The sequence below is a fragment of the Anomaloglossus baeobatrachus genome, chromosome 4, assembly GCF_048569485.1.
Source record: "Anomaloglossus baeobatrachus isolate aAnoBae1 chromosome 4, aAnoBae1.hap1, whole genome shotgun sequence".
NCBI lineage: Eukaryota > Metazoa > Chordata > Amphibia > Anura > Aromobatidae > Anomaloglossus > Anomaloglossus baeobatrachus.
Window position 1 is genome coordinate 276525929 of NC_134356.1, and position 25664 is coordinate 276551592.

The 25664-nt window shown below is 42.3% G+C and overlaps 1 protein-coding gene across 3 annotated transcripts in view; it reads left to right on the top strand.

Annotated features, from left to right (window-relative positions):
* MSRB3 (methionine sulfoxide reductase B3) overlaps positions 1-25664 on the top strand; it is a 289938-nt gene that overhangs the window by 46857 nt on the left and 217417 nt on the right. For 2 of the 3 annotated variants that reach the window (XM_075344862.1, XM_075344864.1), the window contains exon 2: positions 7658-7785. In XM_075344862.1, coding sequence (XP_075200977.1) covers positions 7710-7785 — 76 coding nt within the window. In that variant the 5' untranslated portion in view covers positions 7658-7709. The remainder of the gene's footprint in view (positions 1-7657; positions 7786-25664) is intronic. The other variant, XM_075344863.1, reaches the window with a different exon arrangement.

The following is a 25664-nucleotide window of genomic DNA, read 5'->3' on the forward strand; positions in this document are numbered from 1 at the left end:
TTGGGTTTAAGCCCGGTCAGGCTGCACTCCTTGAGACCCAGCTAATGTGATGAGCGGTGTTGTCAACAACGTTACTAACATCATTGCTGTGTCCGGGTCACATAGAGTACAATGCTGGTGGTGAATGGGGAATACGCCGCACTGCCATGCGGAAAAAAAAAGATCCGGATGGAGATCAGAGTGATTTTATTTTCAACACGTTTCAGCGAAACCTCTCGCTTTTATCAGGAAAAAAATCACACGTATTGAAAGCGAGAGGTTTCGCTGAAATACATTGAAAATAAAATCACTTTGATCTCCATCCGGATCATTTTTTCAGCACAGCGTATTCCCCATTCACCACCGTCCTTGTACATTGTCCAGGAGTGATGCAGTAGCTGTTTGATGCTCACACAACTACCGCAGGTGGGCTTGTTATCTTTCCTTCCTATCTCCCTTTAACACAGATAAGACCCTATTGCGCTCCTGTTTCTTTCCAGATTTTACCTCCTCGGGTCACATAGAGGGCAGCATGAGATCCAGAATGCCTGATGAGTGCTGATGTCAGTAACTCAGTAACGTCAACACTCTTCATAGCCGCCCAGTCTCACGCTTCCTCTGTGCAACCCAGCGACAGCGGTGACATCAGTAACATTATTAACGTTATCACTGCTCATCACAGTCGCTATGTCTCGCATATTGCTGTGTGAGCCATGAGTGCATGCTGCTCAAAGCATATTGAGCTTCGTTCTGAGGCTTAGTATCCTTTGATCTACATAATCGGCGGACGTTGTGGGAAGTGCTGGACAACATCGGACCTGAGAACTTTGCTTTCTAATAAACTGGGGATCGAGGGACAGTCTGTTGTTTTTATTTTTATTTTTTTATGTCTTTCAGGTTTACATTTGTGGACTATATTGGATTCCCTGAACTATGTTGGACATGCAGGGTCTTTTTTAATAAACAGATGAACCATGGAAAGAGTCGGAGAGTGTATTTTAAAATAAACTATTTTTCTGTCTGTGTTTTTATTTTGACTTACTGGATTAGTAATGGGGTCTGATTGGCACCTCTCCATTACTAACACCAGAGCTTGATGCCAACTGACAGTATACAGCTAAAATTAACCCCCAAATCCATTACCCCGATTGCTAAAGCACCAAGACAATTGGGAAGAGCCGAGGCGAAGCACCCGAATTAGAGCATCTAATGTGATGCGCCACTTGTGGAGCAGCTGCGGGCTGGTATTGTTATGTTGGGAAGTCCCAATAACTATGGACCTTCCCAGCCTGTTAATGTCAGCTCTCAGCTGTCTGCTTTACCTTTTCTGATTATCAAAAATAGGGGAAACCCCACTTAGTTTTTTTAAATTTATTTATTAGGTTAAACCACCAGGCTAAAACACCCCTTAGTGCCACATAAAAGGCTCTAAAGGGTGCAAGTTTATAATATTTAGGGGAGTTGTCAAATTATATATCTGCAAGATATCTATCTGTTCTAACCTATCTAAATATTTACCTATCTTTCTATCATCTTTATAGCTTTTATTTATTGGTTGCCAGAAGGGTTCTGGCTGTGAACTGCGTAAAAATCAGATGGCATACGGATGGTCCATGAGCCATGCATTTTTTCTTGGACCCATAGACTTGCATTGATTAGTCTCTTCCGATACATGCGATCAATCTCAGAATGCTACGATTTTTTTATTCACGCCGATTATACCTGAGATAAAATGTGCAGATCTGCTCTGCCTCAATATTATGCCATGGATTAGCAGAAAAAAGTAATACATATATCTTTCATTAGAATAAATTGCAATCACACATTATTTTCAGCGTATGCATAAGGATAGATATATACAGTATATTAATATAGTTATACTACAATTTTATTACCGTAGTACATGTGGTATGGCAGATTAGGTACATTTTGCTAGAAGTTTCTCTTTCTCTTACTGCCTAAAAATAGTGCAGGTTATGCTAGAATTCAGACATGGCATCAATCTTAAATGTGGGCCGCAGCTTTTTGGGTTTTGTTTTCGATTAAACAAAATAAACATGTTTTCAGTATTTTCAACTATATTTTTCAAACATTTTTTATTCTAATTTTTTCTTGTAACACTTTGAATGTGTTCTTCTCTGCCATTTTCTGCAATTTCTGCAGTTTCTTAGACCCTGATACTAGCAATGTATCACTTAGGCGCACTTTGCACACTACGACATCGCAAGCTGATGCTTGCGATGCCGAGCGCCATAGTCCCCGCCCCCATCGCAGCTGCGATATCATCGTGATAGCTGCCGTAGTGAACATTATCGCTACGGCAGCTTCGCATGCACTCACCTGCCCTGCGACGTTGCTCTGGCCGGCGAACCGCCTCCTTATTAAGGGGGCGGGTCGTGTGGCGTCATAGTGACGTCACACGGCAGGCGGCCAATAGAAGCGGAGGGGCGGAGATGAGTGGGACGTAAACATCCCGCCCACCTCCTTCCTTCCGCATAGCCGGCCGGGACGCAGGTAAGGAGATGTTCCTTGCTCCTGCGGCTTCACACACAGCGATGTGTGCTGCCGAAGGAACGAGGAACAACATCGTAACATCGGTCTTTCCCAATACATGGAAATGACCGAAGCTACACCGATGATACGATTACGACGCTTTTGTGCTCGTTACTCATATAAAAAATGCTTTACACATTACGATGTCGACAGCGACACCGGAAGTGCGTCACTTTCGATTTGACCCCACCGACATCGCACCTGCGATGTCATAGTGTGCAAAGTGCCCCTTAGTTTGCTAGGTGCACAATTGTGTTACAGAGTTTATAGCTGTAGCAGAGCTCAGAAAGCTGACACCACTAACACCCCTGATTAGCAGCTCTCTGTGTACAATGTATATGTGGTTGAACCAGGATGTATGCAGGCAGCTAGTCCATCAGTAATAATCTACTGCTGATAAAAGACTTATTGTATTGAAAAAAACAGCACACAGCCTAATAAATGAAACAGAGCTGAAGTCAGTATCTCAGCCCCTACCTCATGCTGTCCTCAGATTACATAATTCAAACTTACTGCCCTTTAAATTGTAGAGAAAACCATATGAGAAAAATGCCATACCTAATGCATGTGGCATTCTTGAAGCAAAGAACACTAAAGTTTCCCCAAACACCACCCTTCCTCCTCAAATGAAAAAATAACAACAAATAGTTGTTTTCTTTTGCTTTTTAGAATGCATTATTGACTTTTTTAAGCAATCATTCTCCCCACATATTTATTATGCATATAGATTTCTGAATTATACTTACTAATTTCAGTATCCAATGTCCTGAAATTGGTTCCCCATACTCATCTCAAATTGGCAGGGGCATGAGGAGCAGTGTGGAGAGTTTGAACCACACCTCTCTTCTACAGGACTAGACTTTCCATCTGTTATCCAGCGGAAGCAACGACATAAAAACAATAAAATCTAAGTGCCACTGATGTGTACAAATCTGAACAAAGATCATAAAGCAAGTAGACATATAAAAAGTGAGCAGTGAACATCCAAATAAAATGCAAATATGACAATGTTTAGTAATTCAATTATTCAGACCATAAAAGTGTATCATACATTCATATATATCAGTTAAAACCATGTAATAAAAAAATAAATCGACAGGATGACAGACAATCAGCACTATCCATTCCATACCACAGTGCTCCCTAGTAGAGCTGAACGATCCTGATCGGCAAAGATCGGAAAATGTTAAAATTGTATGATCTTTGCCCGGAACGGATCAAGATCGGACATCAGAAAATTTACTGCAAAAGTCGGCGATCTTGCTAAGGATCAGTAAATGTTCATATGGCAAAAACCATCCTCACCCTCCCCATCACAGCCATGTCAAGTATTGCCATGGCTGTGATTAGCCACTGTAAAAAAAAAAAAAAAAAAGGAATCAAATGGTTTAAAGCAGGACATACTTAGAGTCTCCCAGTGGCTGCAGCGCTACTTCCGGGGCCGATAATCATCCCTCATACATATTCATTGCCCATCGGCATCTCTGATTGGCTGCAGTCAGACTGTGCCCCCACCCTCTCTGACACCGTTTTACTACTAGTCTAAAATATATAGACAAAAAAATGCCATGAGGGTCCCCTATATATTGATACCAGCACAGATAAAGTCCCCAGCCATCCGCTTATCTTGGCTGTGTATCAAACTAAGGGTCACTTTGCACACTACGACATCGCAAGCCGATGCTGCGATGCCGAGCGTGATAGTGCCCGCCCCCGTCGCAGCTGCGATATCCTTGTGATAACTGCCGTAGCGAACATTATCGCTACGGCAGCTTCACATGGACTCACCTGTCCTGCGACCGTCGCTCTGGCCGGCAACCCGCCTCCTTATTAAGGGGGCGGGTCGTATGGCGTCACTGCGATGTCACACGGCAGGCGGCCAATAGGAGCGGAGGGGCGGAGATGAGCGGGATGTAAACATCCCGCCCACCTCCTTCATTCCGCATATTTTACGGAAGCCGCAGTGACGCCGGTAGGAGATGTTCCTCACTCCTGCGGCTTCACACACAGCAATGTGTGCTGCCGCAGGAACGAGGAACAACATCGGACCATCGTGTCAGCGTAATCATGGATCATGGATTACGCCGACGCTGCACCGATGATACGATTACGACGCTTTTGCGCTCGTTAATCGTATCATCTAGGCTTTACACACTACGATGTCGCATGCGATGCCGGAAGTACGTCATTTTCAATTTGACCCCACCGACATCGCACCTGCAATGTCGTAGTGTGCAAAGCCCACCTAAGAGGAACCGAATGCAGCTTTTTTTTTTGTTTTATTTTTTTAAACTATTTAAACAATTAAAAAAAAACGGTGTGTTGTCCTCGCCAATTTTGATACCCAACCAAGATAAAGCTGTCATTAACACCACACCAGGGCAATCGGGAAGAGCTGGGTAAAGTCCTGGGATTGTCACATCTAATGGATGCAACAATTCTGCGAAGCTACAGGCTTTTATTTTTAGGCTGGGGGGACCCAATAAGAATGGGTCTCCCCAGCTTGAAATTAGTAATTGGAGGTGTCTATGAAACCTCCATTACTAATCTATAAGTGAAAAGAAATAAACACAAACAGCGAAAAAAATCCTTTTATTTAAATAAAATACAAAAAAAACCCACCCTCTTTCACCATTTTATTAACCCCTAAAAGACCCAGGTCTGACGTAATCCACAAGAGATCCCACGACGATTCCAGCTCTGCTACATTACTGAAGTCACAGCGCTTGGCCATAGAGCATGACCACCCGCTGTGAGCTTCAGGCAAACACTAAGCAGTGATCAGAAGTGACATCACTCAGGTTAGTTGCGGTCACATGGCCCTCCACCTGTGACCGTAAGTAACTCAGGGGACCTTCTGAGGTGAGGTCACTGAGTTCATTGAGGCCCGAGGTCAGGTTACTTGTACTCACAGGTGGAGGGCCACGGGAACCTCCGCTGTAACAGCAACTAACCTTTTTTTTATTTTTAAATAGTATTTTTCTGTGTATTTGTGTTTATTTCTTTTTACTTATAGGATTAGTGGTGGGGGGGTATCATAGACAAATACCCATCACTAATCCAGGGCTTAGTGGCAGCTGTAAGCTACGAATTAACCCCTTAATACCCTGATTGCCACTGCACCAGAGCAAATCGAGATGAGCCTGGTAAAGTGCAGGGCAGCTGTAGGCTGCTATTTTTAGGCTTGTGGGGTCTAATAGGCATGGGTCTCCCCAGCCTGAGAATACCAGCCCCTAGATGTTGGTCTTTATCTTGGCTGGGTATCAAAATTGTGGGGGGTGGGGACCCTATGCCATTTTTATTTATTTATTGATCACCAGTATAAGGAAAAGACAGTGTTTGTGATTCCAACCAATCACAGATGCTGTCTCAAAGGGTGGGGGAGTGGTTCAACGGCAGCTAATATGGGACACCGGTGGAAGGGGAAAGCAGTGAATATGGATGGGCGGATAATTATCGGCCCTGGAAGTAGCGCTGTAGCCACGGGGAGACTGTATAAGTATGTACTGCTTTAACCCTTTTTTATTTTCTTTCTTTTACAGTCCCGCCATACCATTTTACAACGCAACACTTTTGCCTCCCATTGATTTTAATGGGTGCAGCTAGGATTGACAATTGGATTGGCTAGGATCGCCGATCAAGCGGGTTCGGCGATCCTGATCCGATTTGATCCTTGGCAGGATCGCTCATCTCTACTCCCTAGGCCTCTGCAGCCATCATGGAGAAGAGGCGAATGGGGCACTGATCTCAGAAAGGTGGCTATTAGGTATTGTGACTATACATTAGCAATGTATTATTACATTTAATATAGAGGTGGCTTAAAGTAATATCTTGCTGCGTTAAATAATGCTGTTAAATGGCACAAAATTTATATAAAATGGGCAAAAATTCCGAATGCAATATATAGTATAATTGATGAAATCTGCTGTATATCCATGGGAAGATCACAACTGAAGAGAGCGGTTTTCCCGTGGACTGTAGTGCTTATCTCCTACAATTCCACTGCCGCCGTTTCCCCACAAGGCACACAATCAGTCTAGAATCAGAACAGAGTGCAGGGTAAAGCTGTCCCTCCTGACTGCTGCCAGTGGGGCAGATTTTAGGGGAATGCGTGACTCCCTTGAAAAGTTCTGTTTTTATATTATATATATATATATATATATATATATATATATATATATATATATATATTGTTTTATTTCATCATCTCCACCACATTGATAATTTCATGTAATAAGATTGCAGTTTTCATCATTGTTTAACATAGTAATTAATATATTGTTTTGTTTCATCCAGACTGTGTATGATTTTTCTTATGTTTTCATTTTGGGCTGCAAAATTGCAGATATCTTTATTTAATGTGACTGTATGATTGATGTTTGAAGCCAGTGGTGGGCAGTCATTTACAATTGTCCCTATTACATTGCTTTGTACTGTATTGAAGGCATATTTTTACTATTCTTAATTACATTTCCTGTACCCAAACTAATTTTCATAGTTAGAATTTCTATGTGAAACATTCATACACTTTGTACCTTGTATGTGAGGATTAAGCAAGAATAATCTTTAAAGGGGTATTCTCATCTCCAAGATCCTATTCCAATATGTAGGTGTAAATAATAATATTATCACATACCCCAATTAGAAATGTAGTATTGTTCTCCTGATATAGTCATGTCTCTTACCTCATGTGTAGGGCATTGCAGGTTAGGTATCCATGGTTATGATCATGAGCAACTAACTAACTGTCACTATGAGTGGACGTAACCATGGATACCTAAGCTGCAATGCCCTGCACATGAGGTAAGAGACATGGCTATATCAGGAGAACTGCTACATTTCTAATTGGAGGTACTTGATAATATTTTTATTATTATTACACCTACTACATATTGGGATAGGATCTTGGAGATGGGAATACCCCTTTAAAGATGATTCTTGCTTAATGGGAATGAGGTGGGAATAACCCTTGTTTAGATCGTATTATCTGCAGCTGGGATGCGGCATACTTGAGCATCTGTTTATTTCCCACCACTGCTGTAAAGTAAGTCATGACCATTTAATCTCCTGTGATGTTAGTATCATTCATCATGCTGATATTAATCTTTCTTTCTCTCCCATTCAGCTGTTGTCCCTGTTCTCTGCCCCTTCGTTTTGTTGGTGAGGATATCACAGTGATGTCTGCATTCAACCTGCTCCATTTGGTGACAAAGAGCCAGCCAGTGGCCCTGCGGGCCTGTGGGCTTCCCTCAGGTTGACTGGTTGCTACTTGTTGTGTGATGCATATTGGGAGCCCTTAACACAACTCCATCTCTGCTGCAGTAAAGAACCAGTTAAATGTAGTGTAATCAATATTGCAATATGAATTAAATATAAATTTCAAATGACTTTACAGACTGTGACTTTCTAAGGTTACAGTAATGAATTCTGCCATTAAATTAATTGTAAAAATCAATATTACCTTACACTTTTATGATCATTTATATTCCTACAAACAGCGCTTTGATTGCCACTGAAGGGAGTTTGTCAGTATCTTTGCCCCCTACCCCAATGCGAAGCATGCCACCATAGCAGTGGTAGAGGTACTGCTTTAGTGATAGCAGGAATGTGAAAGTAAAGGGTGCTTTACACTCTGCGACATCGCTAGCGATCTCGTTAGCGATGTAACACGCCAGATTGCACATATGATTTGCCGAGATCGCACATGTGACCGGCACTTAAAAAATGACCTATGTGCAATCTCGGCAAATCTTATCTGCGATCTCGTGTCACATCGCTAACGAGATCGCTAGAGATGTCGCAGCGTATAAAGCACCCTTAAGCAACTTTCTAACATATTTTAGGAGAGACATTTGCTTCTTTCTCCTCCTAAACTGATCTTACATTCTCAGTTCATAGCAAAAATGTGTATTCAGTATACTCCAATTTTCATATTGGCGTGATAGAAGATGAGAATTGATGCTTTTACCCCCTTCATCCCCGGTCAATTTTACGTTTTTCATTTACGTTTTTTCTTCCCCTTCTTCGAAGAGGCATAACTTTTTTTATTTTTCCATCAATATAGCAATATGAGGGTTATTTTTTGCAGGACGAGTTGTACTTTTGAATGACACAATTCATTCTGCCCTAAATTGTACTGGAAAACAGGAAAATAAATTACAAGTGCGGTGAAATTGCAAAAACAATTTCACAATTTTTTTTTGGGGGGGGGGGGTTTATTTACTATGTTCACTATATGGTAAAACTCACCTGGCAATATGATTCCCCAGGTCAGTACGAGTTTGTAGATACCAAACATGCATAGATTTTAGTTTTATCATGTTTTAATGATTTTACAAGTCCTCCTAGGGGACTTTATGCCTGCAGTATCTGAGCGCTTCTGATCATAGTGATGCATTAGCATCGCTCCGATCAGGACAAATGCTATGTTACTGTGAGTGATGGCACTCTGCATTCACAGGAAACACATCATAGCAGCAACTTAGGTCATCATCTGACTACACTGGCTGTACAACCTATTGGCGCACGACCGGGTAACAGCACGATCACCACCAGCACCCATTAGAGTTTGACAGTGTAAACTAAGGTGTTAAAAGGTGCGGGAGAATCTCTAATCTACCTGCACCTTTTAGCTGCACATGTCTCCTGATCAGATCAGCAGACATGTGCGGGGAATAATGCTGGCTCCTTTTACAAGCCTACTTTAAAGGAACATTTGTGTACAAGAAACACGTCACTTCAGGCTGTTAGTGCCAACGTGACACGCTCAGACAACGATGGATACCGCTCAATATCTTGCAGTTCTAAATCAAACAATCCTTAATCTCCAGCACGTTAATTGAAGAAGGTCAATAAATTGACCTAAACGTCTTCACAACTGGATTCAAAATATAAAATAAATATTATCTGATTTTTTTCAATTGGAGTGCCTGGTTTTACTGATTATTGTTACTGCTTTAAAGGAACAGACAAAGCCAAGGACATTTAGGTACGTCCTTAATCGTGAAGGGTTTAAAGTTCTATAGAGAGGGGGAAGAGCTAGGGGCAGACTCAGACATTCTACTGCAAGCTCTCCTGAAGCAGTTTTCCATACAATTTCATGAGCACCAACTGTCATCTTTTTACTCAGTAATGGGAAAGCCTGTATTCACTGAAGACAGATTTTACCCCTGAATTGAGAAATTTTGAGAATGAATTAGTCCAAGAGGAGAAAGAAATCGATTTCTCTAATAAGATGTTCTGCATAGTTTCTAATTAAAGTGTTTCTAGGAATATTCATTCAACTATACACTGAACTTGTAATTTTTTTTAATTAAAATGTATATATCACTTTGATACAATTATTTGGTTAGAATATCACTTTTTCATTAATGTCAGTAAAGAGCACCTTTCCTTAGAATTTGTCCATCTGTTAGTTTTTAAAATCTAACTTTTTGGAAGAGTCTAATTGTAACAAACTTTCACCATGATCTACACAAACATTTTTATTCTGCACAAATATTGCTGGAGTACAGCATTTTACAGCATCATCAAATCATCAACATTAGTGTCTGCACATAAAAGTTTCCAATATGTTATTCATATAGAAAAGAGGTTTTGGAGGGTTCCCTTGTTGCTTACATTGCCCTGTTTTCTTACGTTTACACTAGGCCATGAGCTATTTCAATGGTTAGCTTGGCTGTGTAGATAAAGACGTTATTGTAATTATTATTATTATGATTATTAATAATAATTATAATAATACTATATGTGCTTCTATAGCGCCATTAATTCCATAGTTCTTTGCAGACACGATCATCACAATCCCCTGTCCCACTGGGACAATCTAAATTCCCTATTAGTGATGGGCGGACCCGGACTGTAAAAGTCCGGATCCATGTGGTTTCACAAGTACCCTTTTCCGACCCTGGCCTGAACTCCGGGTACCTATTCAGATCTGGCAATTCAGGTAATTAAAAAAAAATAAAGAAAATAGGGAAAAGCAAGCACGTTATACTTTCCACTTTCCCACACGGCTGTAAAACTACTTCCAGGGTCACTCATATTACTTCCAGGGCTGCTCATTATCCTTCATACATATGCACTGCTTCCCCGGCCCACCGGCAGTCCTGGCATCTGTGATTGGTTGCAGTCAGACTGTGTCACCACCCTGTGTGACAGCATGTCTGTCTTCTTACAATCGCACATGCTGTTTGTGTATGTATATTGGAGTAAACATAAATAAATAAAAAAATTGGCATAGGGTTCCCCATATTATGATATCCAGCACAGATAAAGTATACGGCTACAGGCTGCAGCCCCAGCTGTGTGCTTATCTTGGTTGTGTATCAAAATACAAGATACCGCATGCAGCTTTTTTTTTAAAAAAAAAAAAAAAGTATTTAAATAAGTAATTTTAAAAAACAGCGCGTGGTCCCCACAGATGTTGGTACCCAGCCATGATAAAGCCGGGCTGGTATTCTCAGGCTGGGGAGGCCCATGGTTATTGGGTCCCCCCAGCCTAAAAATAGCAGCTTGCAGCTACCCAGAATTGTCGCATCCATTAGATTAGACAATCCCGGAACTTTACACAGCTCATCTCAATTGCCCTGGTGCGGTGTTAATTGGCATAATAAGGGGTTAATGACAGATCCCAGCTGCCACCCACTAAAACCTAGATTAGTAATGGGAGGCAGAGAATGACTGAGCCATAGCTGTGAGCAGTGATGCCACTCAGTTTATTTGCGGCACATGTAGGCTCCCATGGTAACCCACCTGTAACTGCAGGTAACCTGACCTTAGGTGACCTCATTAATCACAGTGATCTGAGGTGAGGTCACTGAATTCACAGACCTGCATCTCCTGGCAGAAAACCACATTTTTTTTTTGTTTGCTAAGAGATGCAGATTTGGTGCTGAAATTTATACACCACATTGCTGCACCAGCTCTGCATCTCCTGGGAAAAAAAATCGCATCACTATCACATCAAAACTGCAGCGTGTTTTGATGCATTTTTGTGCAAGAAGATGAAGATTTGGTCCAGGAATATGGTGTATAAATTTCAGCACCAAATCTGTATCTCTTCCCCCTCAAAAAAACCCGCTGGTTTCTGCCAGGAATTGCAGGTCTGTTAACTCAGTGACCTCATCTCAAGTGAGGTCACTGTGTTTAATGAAGTCAGTGTGAGTCACCATAAGGGTATGTGCGCACGTCTCTGTGTTCTATTCCACAGCGTATAAGTCACTGCATGTGCGTTTCAAAACGCAGCCGAAAAGCTGCGTTTTGAAAGCATTGTGCATGCGGAATTCATGTGTTCTGGATGCTTGCTCTGCCACAGATAGAATGGGGAAAGCATCCGGAACACACAAAAGAAGTGACATGTTGCTTTTTAGAACGCAGTGTTTTAGCAAAATATTTCAGCAGCTGAATCGCTGCATTCTAAAACGCAACATGCGGATGGAATTCGCACAATCTTCATAGATTGTGCTGGGGACGCAGGACGCATGCTTTTATGCTGCGGTGCAGAACGCAGCGTAAAAGCATGAAAATGCACACGTGCGCACACAGCTTATTGTCATTTTCAGAGAAATGTTGAAAGATGAGATTTAATGTTTTTAATCTCTCTGGCTTTACTTGCAATGATGCAAGCAGAACTGATATTAATTAATTTAGGTGTTCACAGGTGATATTCTATCACTAGGCAAATATTGGCTTTATTTGCTTTTTAATACTGTAGAGCAGGGGTCTTAATCTCGGCCACATATAGAACAAATTTGAAGTTGATGGGCTGCATTCCTTGTGGGACGAGATGACATTTACAAGGATGTCATTTTTTTACTATACAACTTTTTGATGACTTTTTTCTCCCATTTTTGGTGTGTTGTTATAATGAAAAAAAGCTGATAAAGATTTGTAGCTTAGGCCGATCTGGAAACTCCGATAGCAAACATGCATTTGTTTTGGTTTGATTTTTATTGGCAAAATGTTTTTTCATACTTCACTATTGACATTTTTTTTTTATTTTTTCTTTAGGCCCTCTATGGACTTTTTACTTACCTGATCACTAATCTAGTACCCACCGTAGCTCACTTACTCGAAAGCCATTGCTTGGACTCGGGTTGCCATGGTAACTACCGTCATCATCTGAAGCCTGCTGATGATGATGCTGGCTCTGCCATCATTGTGCTTTATACAGTACTGTATGTACAGCAGATATCATGAATGGGCTAAAAAAATCTGGGGGTTGCAGAAATCAGCTTCAGGGGTTGCATGTTTTAGACCCTTGGTGTAGAGGCAATACATTTAGTAGTGACCACCCTATTCCTTCTATGTTAGATTTGTAGGCATAGGTTTAACAACGCCTTTGTAAACAGCAGTATAAAAGTCTGCCTTGGTATTGAATAATTTGTTTTTGCTTAAAGGGATTGTCCACTATGTTAATATTAATGGCATCATCAGCCTAGGTCACCAATATTAGATTGGTGGGGTTTTGACACCCATCACCCCCACCAGTGCCACCCTCATACAGCATCTGCTATGTCTCATAAATAAAAAGTTTTCCTCACTATCTGGCCATAAATGCATACCCTATAAAAAGTTACACACCTTATTGACAAGCGGAATGGTAACACCCAATTCTCACAACAGCATTGTTTAGTTTAATTTGTTTTTAAAAAGCACCTATTTACTAAAACACACGTCAGGACTCGGAGCACTCATGGCTCCTCTTACATTGTTTTATATTGTAAGCTTTGTTCCAGTAGATGGCAGTATATGCTTATATTTACCCATATGTCTAGACCCACACTTTGCAGGAAAATTGTATTTATGTATTCTGCTCTACTCCAGTAAACTAAGAGTTAATCTGTCACACACACAAAGTTTGCTCACAAATAGACTATTTCCTGATATATCACAGACCTTTTCCAGCATTAGAAACAATGAAAGTGGCTTAGCAGATCTTTAATGCATTCCAGATATCAGAATAAAGCAAGGAATTCCTGCAGCTATACTGAGCCACAAAAACATGGGGGTGTACTGGAAATACCCCATTTGTGATTCAGTAGAGCAAATTGCTTTATAACGAAGTAGAAGTCACATTTAAAGCTTAGACTTTGTAAGACATAAGGTGTAACCTTTTATTTCTTCCTGTTCGCCTCAAAATCTATTGAATAGTGTTTTTTGTGTTCGGGTATATTTGCTGCAGCAGACAACCAGGCTTTGGAGACCTGTTATAAAGAATTATTTACTTAATTTGGTTTGTTAGGGGCTCTCATCTACCATATGTTTTTCTGCTTTCACATTGATTGTTGCCTGCATCACTTGTACTTTGCATGTATCGCTATTTCCAGTGCGTGTGCAATCGCTCATAAGCATGTAAGAACGTTCAGTGTCCACAGGTGTAAAAGGACTTTTCACCAGACCTTCCTTTGATCATTACTGAGTGCCTTGTGTTTTCTGTGGTTGGAAGAAAATGATTTGTCCAGAAGAAAACTTTTAATTTACAGCTGCAAATGTTCATATGATTCATCATGGGTTACATTATACAATTCCATTCAATAACAGAACTGTGGAGAAATCTGGCGATAATGAAACAAAAAACACAAATGAGCGTTCCCCCTGCTACATAGATCTGCCTGGATACAATTCACATCATGTGGTAGAATAACCATCAAAAACAGCTGTACATAGAAGTGTTCTATCTAAAGATGCACCAAATGTATAAGGCTATGTGCGCACGTTGCGTCGGAGTACCTGCAGTTTATTCTGCACGTTTTCCTTCCCTTGGTTTTTGACCAAATGGCTTTTGACCATTTTTTAGCGCTAAAAACGCATGCGTTTTTACCGCGTTTTAGTGCGTTTTTAGCGCTTTTTACCTGCGTTTTCACCTGCGTTTTTGCAGATGCGTTTTTTAGATCAAGACACTGAGAAATAAAGTTGAATTAGTCAAAAAGAATGAAAAAAGAGAAAAAAAAGTATAAAATTAACTTTTAATAAAACTATATGGGAAATTATCAATTTTAATGAAAAAATAGTGGTTATGCACATTTTATCAGAAAAATAGGTGAAGTTTCTAATTTTTTAACATTTAAATTGTCGGTTATTGTGTGTGTGTAAAGGAACATTAGAACCCATTCAATTTTGTCCAGAAAAGCATGCGTTTTTGGAGCCAAAAACGCAGTGGAAAAGCAGGTAAAAAGCATGAAAAACGCAGGAATTGTGATTTTGGTTGCGTTTTGCCATTTCTCATTGACTCCAATGTTAAGGAAACGCTGCAGAAATGGCAAAAACAACTGACATGCTGCTTCTTTTTCAGCATGGTTTTTGACCACAAATATGCAAATTAAACGCTGCAGAAAAAAAAGCAAAGTGCAGACAGGAATTCTGCTTTTCCCATAGACTTTGCTGGCAATCAAAAACGCATGCGTTTTAGCGCAAAAACGCTGCTGCTAAAAACGCTGCAGAAACGCGGAAAAAAACGCAACGTGCGAACATAGCCTAATTGTGCATCACGGCGCAAACAAATTAATGTTAACTTCAAGCCAAAACCGATTTCAAAATCCACCTCATGATAAATCCTTCTTTGGCTTTTGGATGAGGCTGCTGTTTATCAATGTTTCAGCTTTCACCTGTGCTGGCTTACAGTATATCTCTTTATTTGTGAATGACCAGAGAAATGCTGCCCCGGTAAAAGAAAATAACACATAAAGTATGTTTCTAGTTTATTTGTATCAATTAGAAAATGCAAAGTAAGTGAACAAATTAGAAATCTAAATCAAATCAATATTTGTGGGTGCCCCAAACTTGCAAGGAGTCTCGCCCATGTTTCACTGTTGCCTGTAGACTAGTGTTGAGCGAGTAGTTGACTATTTGTACTTGCTATGCTGTTAGCAAGTACTGGCCGCTACTCGCATATTTGTTACGAGTAGCGGGTGCACTGTAAGTCAATGGGAAATACTCTTTAAGTAGCGAGTAACCCGAAAGCTGTACTATTTGCTACTCGCACGAAAAGTACGGTGTTCGGGTTACTCACTACTTAGCGAGTATTTCCCATTGACTTACATTGCGCCCGCTACTCGTAACAAATATGCAAGTAACGGACAGTTCTTGCTAAGAGCATAGTGAGTATGAATAGTCAACTACACTCTCAACATTACTACAGACACATATTATACCGCTCTCCAGCTCTTTGGCTACAATTTGCCTTCTGTTATAGCTAATATTTTACATTTTCACTCATCACTCCAGAGCACCTGCTGCCCTTTTACTGCACCCCAGTTCCTATGTTTTTGTGCATTGTTGAGTCACTTGGCTTTGTTTTCTATGTCAGTGTTATGGTTTTTATGTTATGTTATGGAGACCACTTTTAGTTAGAATTCCAGAATCCTACTTGTTGAAGCTGGTACTAAGCTGATGGCACTGCTGGATGTCTTCCCATCTCGATAGAAAGTAAGCATGATGCGTCTCATCTGCTGCACTAAGGGTACTGTCACACTTTAGCGACGCTCCAGCGATCCCACCTGGTCAGGATCGCTGGTGCGTCGCTACATGGTCGCTGGTGAGCTGTCAATCATCAGCCATCTGAGATCTGCCAGCGACCAGTGACCATCCCCCAGCGACGCGTGGAAGCGATGCTGCGCTTGGTAACTAAGGTAAATATCGGGTAACCAAGCGCTTGGTTACCCGATATTTACCTTGGTTACCAGCGCACACCGCTTAGCGCTGGCTCCCTGCACTCATAGCCAGAGTACACATCGAGTTAATAAGCAAACCGCTTTGCTTATTTACCCGATGTGTACTTCGGCTACATTTGCAGGGAGCAGGGAGCCGGCACTGGCAGCCTGAGAGCGGCGGACGCTAGTAACCATGGTAAATATTGGGTAACCAAGCAAAGCACTTCGCTTGGTTACCCTATATTTACCTTGGTTACAGCTTACCGCAGGCTGCCAGACGCCGGCTCCCTGTACATTCAGATCGTTGCTCTCTCGCTGTCACACACAGTGATGTGTGCTTCACAGCGGGAGAGCAACGTCCAAAAAATGAACCAGAGCAGTGTGTAACAAGCAGTGATTTCACAGCAGGGGCCAGATCGCTGCTCAGTGTCACACACAGCGAGATTGCTAATGAGGTCACTGCTGCGTCACAAAAACCGTGACTCAGCAGCGATCTCACTAGCGATCTCACTATGTGAGAAGTACCCCTAAGTTTTTTTGTTGTAATTTCTTGGTGTTCTCAATACTGAGAAAAACAGTCATATACATATCCATCACACAATAGCATCAAGGTGGCATCTGATTGGCTCCAAATGTATTCTGAAGCAGGATAATGACCCCAAACAAACGGGCAATATCATTAAGAAGTATCTTCTGTATTTAAAAGAACGAGTCCTTGAAGTATTGATATAGCCTCCACAAAGCCCTAAAGTCAACATCATTCATTCTGCGTGAAATTCTGTGAGGAGACAGAAAGGTTTGAAATTTGTGATTGGTTCTCCAAGTCGTTTGTAACAACCTCCCTGCCAAATTCCTTTAAAAACTTTGTACAAATGTAGGTAGAAGAATTGATGCTTTAACCCCCTTCACTACCTTGCATTTTTCTGTTTTGTTATTTTTTGTTTGTTTTTTTCTTCTTTTCTTTCGCTTATTCCAAGAGCCATAACTTATTTTATTTTTCTGTCCCCAAAGCCATAAGAGGGCTTGGTTTTTGTAGGACAAGTTGTACTTTTCAATGACACAATTTATTTTATCATGTGATGCACTGGAAAGCAGAAAAAAAATTTCAAATGTTTTGAAATTGCAAAAAAAAGTGGAATTCCACAATTGTTTTTTGTTTTTTTTTAATTACCATATTCATTATACAGTAAGGGACCCTTTGCACACTACGACATCGCAAGCCGATGCTGCGATGCCGAGCGCGATAGTCCCCGCCCCCGTCGCAGTTGCGATATCATGGTGATAGCTGCCGTATTATCGCTACGGCAGCTTCACACGCACTTACCTGCCCTGCAACGTCACTCTGGCCGGCGAACCGCCTCCTTCCTAAGGGGGCGGGTCGTGCGGCGTCATAGCGACGTCACACGGCAGGCGGCCAATAGAAGCGGAGGGTCGGAGATGAGCGGGACGTAAACATCCCGCCCACCTCCTTCCTTCCGCATAGCCAGCGGGGACGCAGGTAGGAGATGTTCCTTGCTCCTGCGGCTTCACACACAGCGATGTGTGCTGCCGCAGGAACGAGGAACAACATCGTAACATCGGTTTTTCCGAAATTATGGAAATGACCGACGCTACACCGATGATACGATTACGACGCTTTTGTGCTCGTTAATCATATCAAAAATGCTTTACACACTACGATGTCGACAGCGACACCGGAAGTGCATCACTTTCGATTTGACACCACCGACACCGCACCTGTGATGTCGTAGTGTGCAAAGTGCCCCCAAGACTTACCTGGCAGTATCTCCAGGTTAGGTTAGTAAGAGTACACAGATACCAAACATGTATATCTTTTTTTTTAATTTAAGTGGTGAAAAATGTTGGAGGAAATTTGTAAGAAAATTTTGTCTCCATTTTCCAAGGCCTGTAGCGTTTTTATTTTTTGGGATTTGTGACTGTGTGATGGCTTATTTTTTGCTCCCTGAACTAACCTTTTTTCTGATATCATTTTAGGATAGATGCAGTGTTTTGATCGCCTCTACTTGTATTTTATTGTAATGTTGAGATGACCAAAAAACCTAATTCTGGCGTTTTGATGTTACGCTGTTTACCAATCGGGTTAATTTATTTTAAATTTTGGTAGATCGGACTTTCACAAACATAGTGATATCAACTATGTGTATTTTTTTTTAATTGTTTTATTTTTAATGAGCCAAGAGGGGGGGGGGGATTTTTTTTTAATATTTTTTAGAACTTTTTTTTCTCACTTTTTATTGTATTTAATAGTCCCTTTAGGGGACTTTGAACTGTGATCGTCAGATCTCTTGTTCTCACATAGCAGTAGTATTGTAACGACAGAGACGGGCGGGCCATCAGCATTCTCCCAGCAGTAATGACAACACATCAGCATCCTGCGGTCATATCACGGGCGTGCAGATGGGCAGTTGAAATTCTGCGCATGTTGGTGCATGTTAAATGCTGCTGCAAAGGATTGACAGCAGCATGTAACAGCTTAACAGCTGCGGGCATATTTGTTGCTTAAAAGAAACCTGTCACCAGATTTGTCCCTTATAAGCTGCGGCCACCACCACTGAGCTCTTATACATAGCATTCTAAAATACTGTATATAAGTGCCCAGGCCGCACTGTATAACATAAAAGAACTTTTATTATACTTACCTGTGGGGCGGTATGGTCCGATGGGCATTGCTTATCTTGATTCTCTCTTCTTATGATTAATATCCTCCTGCTTCATGTGGATTACATGTACTACGTCATCCATACAGAGTTCTCCATTGCGCTCTTGAGCATACGCACTTCTTTCTGCCCTGCTGAGGGCAGATCAAAGTATTGTAATTTACTTACACTGGCGTTATTTAACCTTTCCCCGTGCTTGTGCATTACATTCTTTGTTCTGCCCTCAGCAGGGCAGAGAGACGTGTGTGTGCACAGGAGCGCGATGGAAGACACTGTGTGGGTGACATAGGACACATTATCCACACAAACCAAGAAGGAAGACAGCGATCGCAAGAAGATAGCAGGCGTTAGGTTAAGATGAACGGCGCCCATCCTACCCAACTGTCCCACAGGTGAGTATAATAAAAGGTCTTTTTTATGTCATACAGAGCGTCCTGGGCACTTACAAACAGTATTCTAGAGTGCTATTTATAAGGGCTTACTGGTGGTGACTGCAGTCTATATAGGACAATTCTGGTTGGGGCCACACGGGGATTACTGCAATCCCCTCACATGACACTCGGCTCATGCTGGCAGTACAGCAGACCCGGGTGTCATGCGAGTGTCCCTGCGACTGAGGTCCAACCATGCAAGCGGACCTCAGCTGCGGGGGGCGGACCTCAGGTGCGGGCCGACTCTGAGGAGGGGTGGGAGGGATTTATCTCCCTCTCTCCTCCGTAGCCGGCTATTGCCATTCTCGCACTGCACTCGCGGTACACCGGTGTACTGCGAATGCAGTGCGATTTTTTTATCGCCCCATACACTTGAATGGGTGAAAGAGAAAGAGTCTTGCATTACAATCGCAGGATGCTGCGATTGTTTTCTCGTTCAATTAGGGCTGAGAAAATAATCGCTCATGTGCGCTGACACACAGGCTAATATTGGTCCGAGTAGAATGCGATTTTTTCATCGCACTCCAATCGCATTGATTTTCATGCCGTGTGGCTTAGGCCTTGATGCAAAGTTTGTTCACTATTTTAAATGTATTTTTCATTCTAAGGCCTAAGACACACGGCGAGAAAAACGGTGCAAGTGGAGTGCGATAAAAAAATCGCATTCCACTTGGACTAATTCTAGCCTGTGTGTCAGCACACATAGGCGATTATTTTCTCAGCCTTAATCGGACCGAGAAAACAATCGCAGCATGCTACGACTGTAATGTGACCATTGTTTCTCTCGCACCTATTTAAGTCAATGGGGCGAGAGAAAAATGACACTGCACTCGTGGTACACTGGTTTATTGCGAGTGCAGTGTGAGAATGGCAATAGCCGGCTACGGAGGAGAGAGGGATATAAATCCCTCCCCTTCTCAGAGCCGGCCCTCCCCCCGCAGCTGAGGTCCGCTCGTACGGACGGACCTCAGTCACAGGGACACTCGCATGACACTCGGCTCTGCTGTACTGCCAGCGTGAGCCGAGTGTCATGCGAGGGGATCGCAGTAATCCCCATGTGGCCCCAGCCTAAATCTTTAAGTAAAGTGGAGACCCTGATTAGCAATTACTTGGTCATGCAATGATTCCCTGCAGGTCCCAGTGGTTTTTGTATGTTTTAATATGATGCTTTTACAATTTCACATCATATAGCTGTGACGCTTTACAGCACAACTCTACACAGTTTTGTCAGACCACACAACTGCTATGGTGCCCTACTGGTCAGGGGGGGCCCATGACGTCCCGCTGCTGCCCAATGTACTATTAAATTAAATGTCTGTGCACAGGACGGAGCGTACCTACAACTTCCTATTCTGCCGCCGGCTCCTCTCTGGCAGAATTTGCAAAAGTATGCCCCCTTCGTGATGTGGTTTTCCAACCAGAGAGGAGCTTTACACCGGCCTGGAAGTCATTTGTTGCCTGCAAGTCTGCAACTTGTCTGCTTATCAGAGCGGGGAACGCATTGATACTGAGTCGGACTCAGTATTAGGATCAAGATTATTCATCTTCATGGGTCCCCATGCCACCTCCCTACTTTTAAATAGATCCAGACTACAGCTATTTAAAGGGACTCCTGTCACCAGGTCTTTAACACCTCATCAAAGATCAGCATTTTGTAAGAGCAGAGATCCTGATTCCAGTGGTGTTTGACTTACTGGGCTGTTTAGTGTAGTTTTGATAAAATCCCTGTTTAATCAGAAGTAGATTATTATTACAGGACTATTTGGCGTGCTGCCAGGCAGTCCAGCATATTCATGAGCTCTGTATAACTGCTAGATCTGCAGCAGAAAAAACATTGATACATATGCATCCAGCTATTTACAATGGAAGGGGAGGAGGTAAATAACTGGATGCCCTTTTTGCACATTTACTCTGTAATGTGCAAACTTTGCATCAAGCAAGGAGTGGGGATAATAGTGCATCCGGCTAATGCTGTAATATACTGTATATACAGAGAGAGAGAGTATCTGTGTGTGTATGTATGTATGTATGTAAATTATCTTCTCATGTGTACAACCCTGTAGAATTAAAGGGTTTGTCCGGTATTAGGCTAGAAGTCTACAGTCACTCTATGTGACTCCAGACTTGTGATTCCTCACTTCACACGCACTGAAAACTGTGAGAAGTAGCGGCAAACCATGTGGCCGTGTGCGATGCTTGAGCCAGTGCGGGGGGGCCTGCGAGGCTTCACACTTTCGACTGTATCAGCTCCGCTAACGCTCTCTCCTCAATCATTCTCCCGCTGTGTATGCACTCTGACGTCTCAGAGCAGCGGGCGCGATGATGTCACCGCTGTGCCTCTGCTATGCCCAAATGTGCAGTGCTGAAGGACACACACTGAGAAGAAGAGAGATGAGTATTTATTTTTCTAAGTAAGTGAGTACACTGGTGGCCATAATGCTATATAGATGACTTTAAGGTGAATTATAAAACAGTCATGTCCAAAAGTGTTTGCACCCATGAAATTGTTCTACAATATGAAGTATTTCACCCAGAAAATTATTGTAATTACACATGTTTTGTCATACACATGTTTTTACCTTTGTGTGTATTGGAACAACTACAACAACAAAAACACAGAAAAAAGGTATGCTGGACATAATTCCACACAAAACTCCAAAAATGGGCCGGACAAAATTCTTGGCACCTTTCCAATAATATGGGTTAAAAATTTTATTTCAAGCATGTGATGCTTGTTCAAACTCACCACTGTGGCAAGTAACAGGTGTGGGCAATATGAAAATCACACCTTAAACCAGATAAAAAGGGGAGAAGTTGACTCAATATTTACATTGCAAGTCTGTGTGTGCCACACTAAGCATTAAGAGCAGAAAGAGGAGAAGAAAACTATCTGAGTACTTGGGAATCAAAATTGCTGAAAAATATCAACAATCTCAAGCTTACAAGTCCATCTCCAGAGATCTTGATTTTCCTTTGTCCACAGTTTGCAACATAAGCAAGAAGTTTACAACTCATGGCACTGTAGCTAATCTCCCTGGATGTAGACGGCAGAGAAAAATTGATGAAAGATTGTAATGCAGGATAGTCCAGATGGTGGATAAGCAGCCCCAATCAAGTTTCAAAGAATTGTATGCTGTCCTGCAGGCTCAGGGTGCATCAGTGTCAGCTCAATCCAACCACATTGAATGAAATGAAACGCTATGACAGGAGATCCAGAAACACCTCACTGCTGACAGAGACATAAAAAAGCTAGACTAGAGTTTGCCAGATTGTACGTAAGCCAAAATTCTTTTGGGAATGCGTATTGTGGACAGATGAGACCAAGACAGAGCTTTTTGGAAAGCAAATCATTCTACAGTTTACCAAAGACAGGATGAGTCCTACAAAGGAAAGAACACAGTACCTGTAGTCAAATATGGTTGAGGTTCAAAGATGTTTTGTGGTTGATTTGATGCATCTGGCATTGTATGCCTTGACTGTGTGCAAGGAATCATGAAAGCTGAATATTACCAAAGGATTTTGGTCGCAATGTAGTGCTCAGTGTCAAAAATGAGTTTGCATCCTAGCTCATCGATCTTCCAGCAGAACAGTGACCCCAAACACTTCAAGAAGCCCCCAGAAATGGACGGAAACAAAGCACTGGAGAGTTCTGAAGTGGCAAGCAATCGATCTAGATCTAAATATCTAAATCCCATTGAAAACCTGTGGAGAGATGTTAAAATTGCTGTTGGGAGAAGGTGCCCTTCAAATATGAGAGACCTGGAGAAGTTTACAAAAGAAGAGCGGGCCAAAATTACAGGTGAGAGGTGTAAGAAGCTTGGTGATGGTTATGGGAATCAATTGTTTGCAGTTATTTATTTCAATGGGTGTGCAACTAAATATTAAGTTGAGGGTGCAAACAATTTTGCCCAACCCATTTTTGCAGTTTTGTGTGAAATTATGTCCAATTTGCCCTTTTTCTTCAGTTTTTTTTGTGTTGTTCCAATTCACACAAAGGAAATAAACGTGTATCACAAAACATGTGTAAATGCAATAATTTCCTTGTGAGAAATACTTTATTTTCTAAACAATTTCAAGGGTGCCGACATTTTCAGCTAAGACTATATGTAGGATTATGAGGGTGCATTATAATACATGGAGGACTATGGGCCGTGCATTGTAATATATATAAGACTATGGGGGGTGCATTATACTATTTGCAAGACTGTGGATGGTGCATTATAATATATGATAAACTTTGTAGGTGCCCGATAATATTTGGAGGACTATGTGGGTGCATTATAATATATGAAGGACTATGGGGTGCATTACAATACATGGAGGACTATGGATGGTGCATTATAATATATGATCCACTATCTGAGTGCCTGATAATATTTGGAGGACTATGTGGGTGCATTGTAATATATGGAAGACTATGGGGGTGCATTATACTATTTGGAGGACTACGTGGGTGAATTATAATATATAGAGGACTATGGGAATTGCATTATAATATATGGAGGACTATGGGGGTACATTATACTATATGGAGGACTGGGAGATGCATTATAGTATATAGAGGATTATGAGGAGCATTATAATATTTGGAGAGCTATGTGGAGACCATTATACTATTTGGAGCGCTATGAAGGAGCATTTACGGTATACTTTATGGAGGGCTGTTTGATAGCCATTTTACTATATGCAAGTAATTGTACAGTGTGAAGGTTTGTGTGGGGTCCATCATACTTTGCATAGGGCTGTGTGGTGGTTATTATACAGTATGAAGAGGTATTGGGGCCAATATACAGTGGGAAGAGGTGTGGGGACTATTATACTTTATGTAGGCCCACTATGCTGCTTGGAGTGCTATGTGGGGGTTAAATTTGGGGATCAAATTGTGCTTGGGTCACCAAACATTGGTGTGATTGAGTGAGGTATAGTAAGGTTATCATACTGTGTGTGTGGAGTGTATTGTGGAAGAATTCACTGTGGAGGTATTATGCAGTGTTTGTGTGGCACCTTTGTTGGCATCATACTTTATGGGTGCAATGAAAGGGGAATCTAGCGGCTTCAATATGAAGAGAATTACTTTTGGGTTTTTTTTTGGGGGGGGGGGGGTGCAATTAAAACTTCTGCTATGCTGCTGTGGGGCCCCATGATTTCTATTTACGCCTTTGTCTTTACACATAGTTCATTACAAAATAACTTTTACATGTTATGGCCAATTACCTTTAGACCCTCATGTGAATATGAGCACTAGTTGATACCAGCTAGTGCTCCAATCAGCTAATGGGCACTTTATGAGATAAAAGGAGACAAAAACATCCTTTTTTAAAATATACCGTATTTTTCGGACCATAGGACGCACTTTTTTCCCCCCAAATGTTGGGGGAAAGTGGGGGGTGCGTCTTATGGTCTGACTATAAGGTTGCGGGTGCGGGGAATGAGGGTGCCGCGGTGGAGCGGGTCATCGGCGGCACCAGCAGGCTGTAGCAGCCTGCAGCAGCCTGCCGTCACCACGTGGGCCCGCTCATTACATATGCACGCCCATCCTCCCGCCCATCATCTCTCAGCGAAACCGGCGCTGACAGGTGAGCGGGGTGATGGGCGGGGGGTGCGCGCATAATTAGCAGCCGGCCGTGATCACCCCTGGCAACTACAGCCTGGAGTGATCATGTGCGGCTGTATTCACTGCCCCCCGTGCATCATTATCAGCGCGGGGTGCAGTGAATCAGTGTACTCACCCGTCACAGTGTGTGGAGCCGCCCCCCTGCAGCATCGCGTCTTCCTGTCTGTGTCGGCGGTCAGCTGATCTGGACACTAGCGGCGCGCACCGCGATAACGTCATCGCTGTGCGCGCCGCTAGTATCCACCAGAATCGATCAGCTTACCGCCGGCACAGACAGGAAGACGCGATGCTGCAGACACCGGTGACGGCTCCACACACGGTGACGGCTCCACACAGCGGCGCTGCAGCTGAGACAGAGATCGGTGCTTCAGGGAGTGAGGAAGGGTAAGTATAAACTTTTATTTTTTTTTTCCTGTGCCACAGGATACACGCCATTTACCAGGATGGGGGTATATCATGAGCAGGATGGATGGGGGCATTTCATGAGCAGGATGGATGGGGGCATATCATGAGCAGGATGGATGGGGGCATATCATGAGCAGGATGGATGGGGGCATTTCATGAGCAGGATGGATGGGGGCATATCATGAGCAGGATGGATGGGGGCATATCATGAGCAGGATGGATGGGGGTATACCATGAGCAGGATGGATGGAAGGTATATTATGAGCAGGATGGATGGGGGGTATATTATTAGCAGGATGGGGGGTATATGAGCAGGATCATATACAAGGCAGGAGGATCCTTATCAGAATGG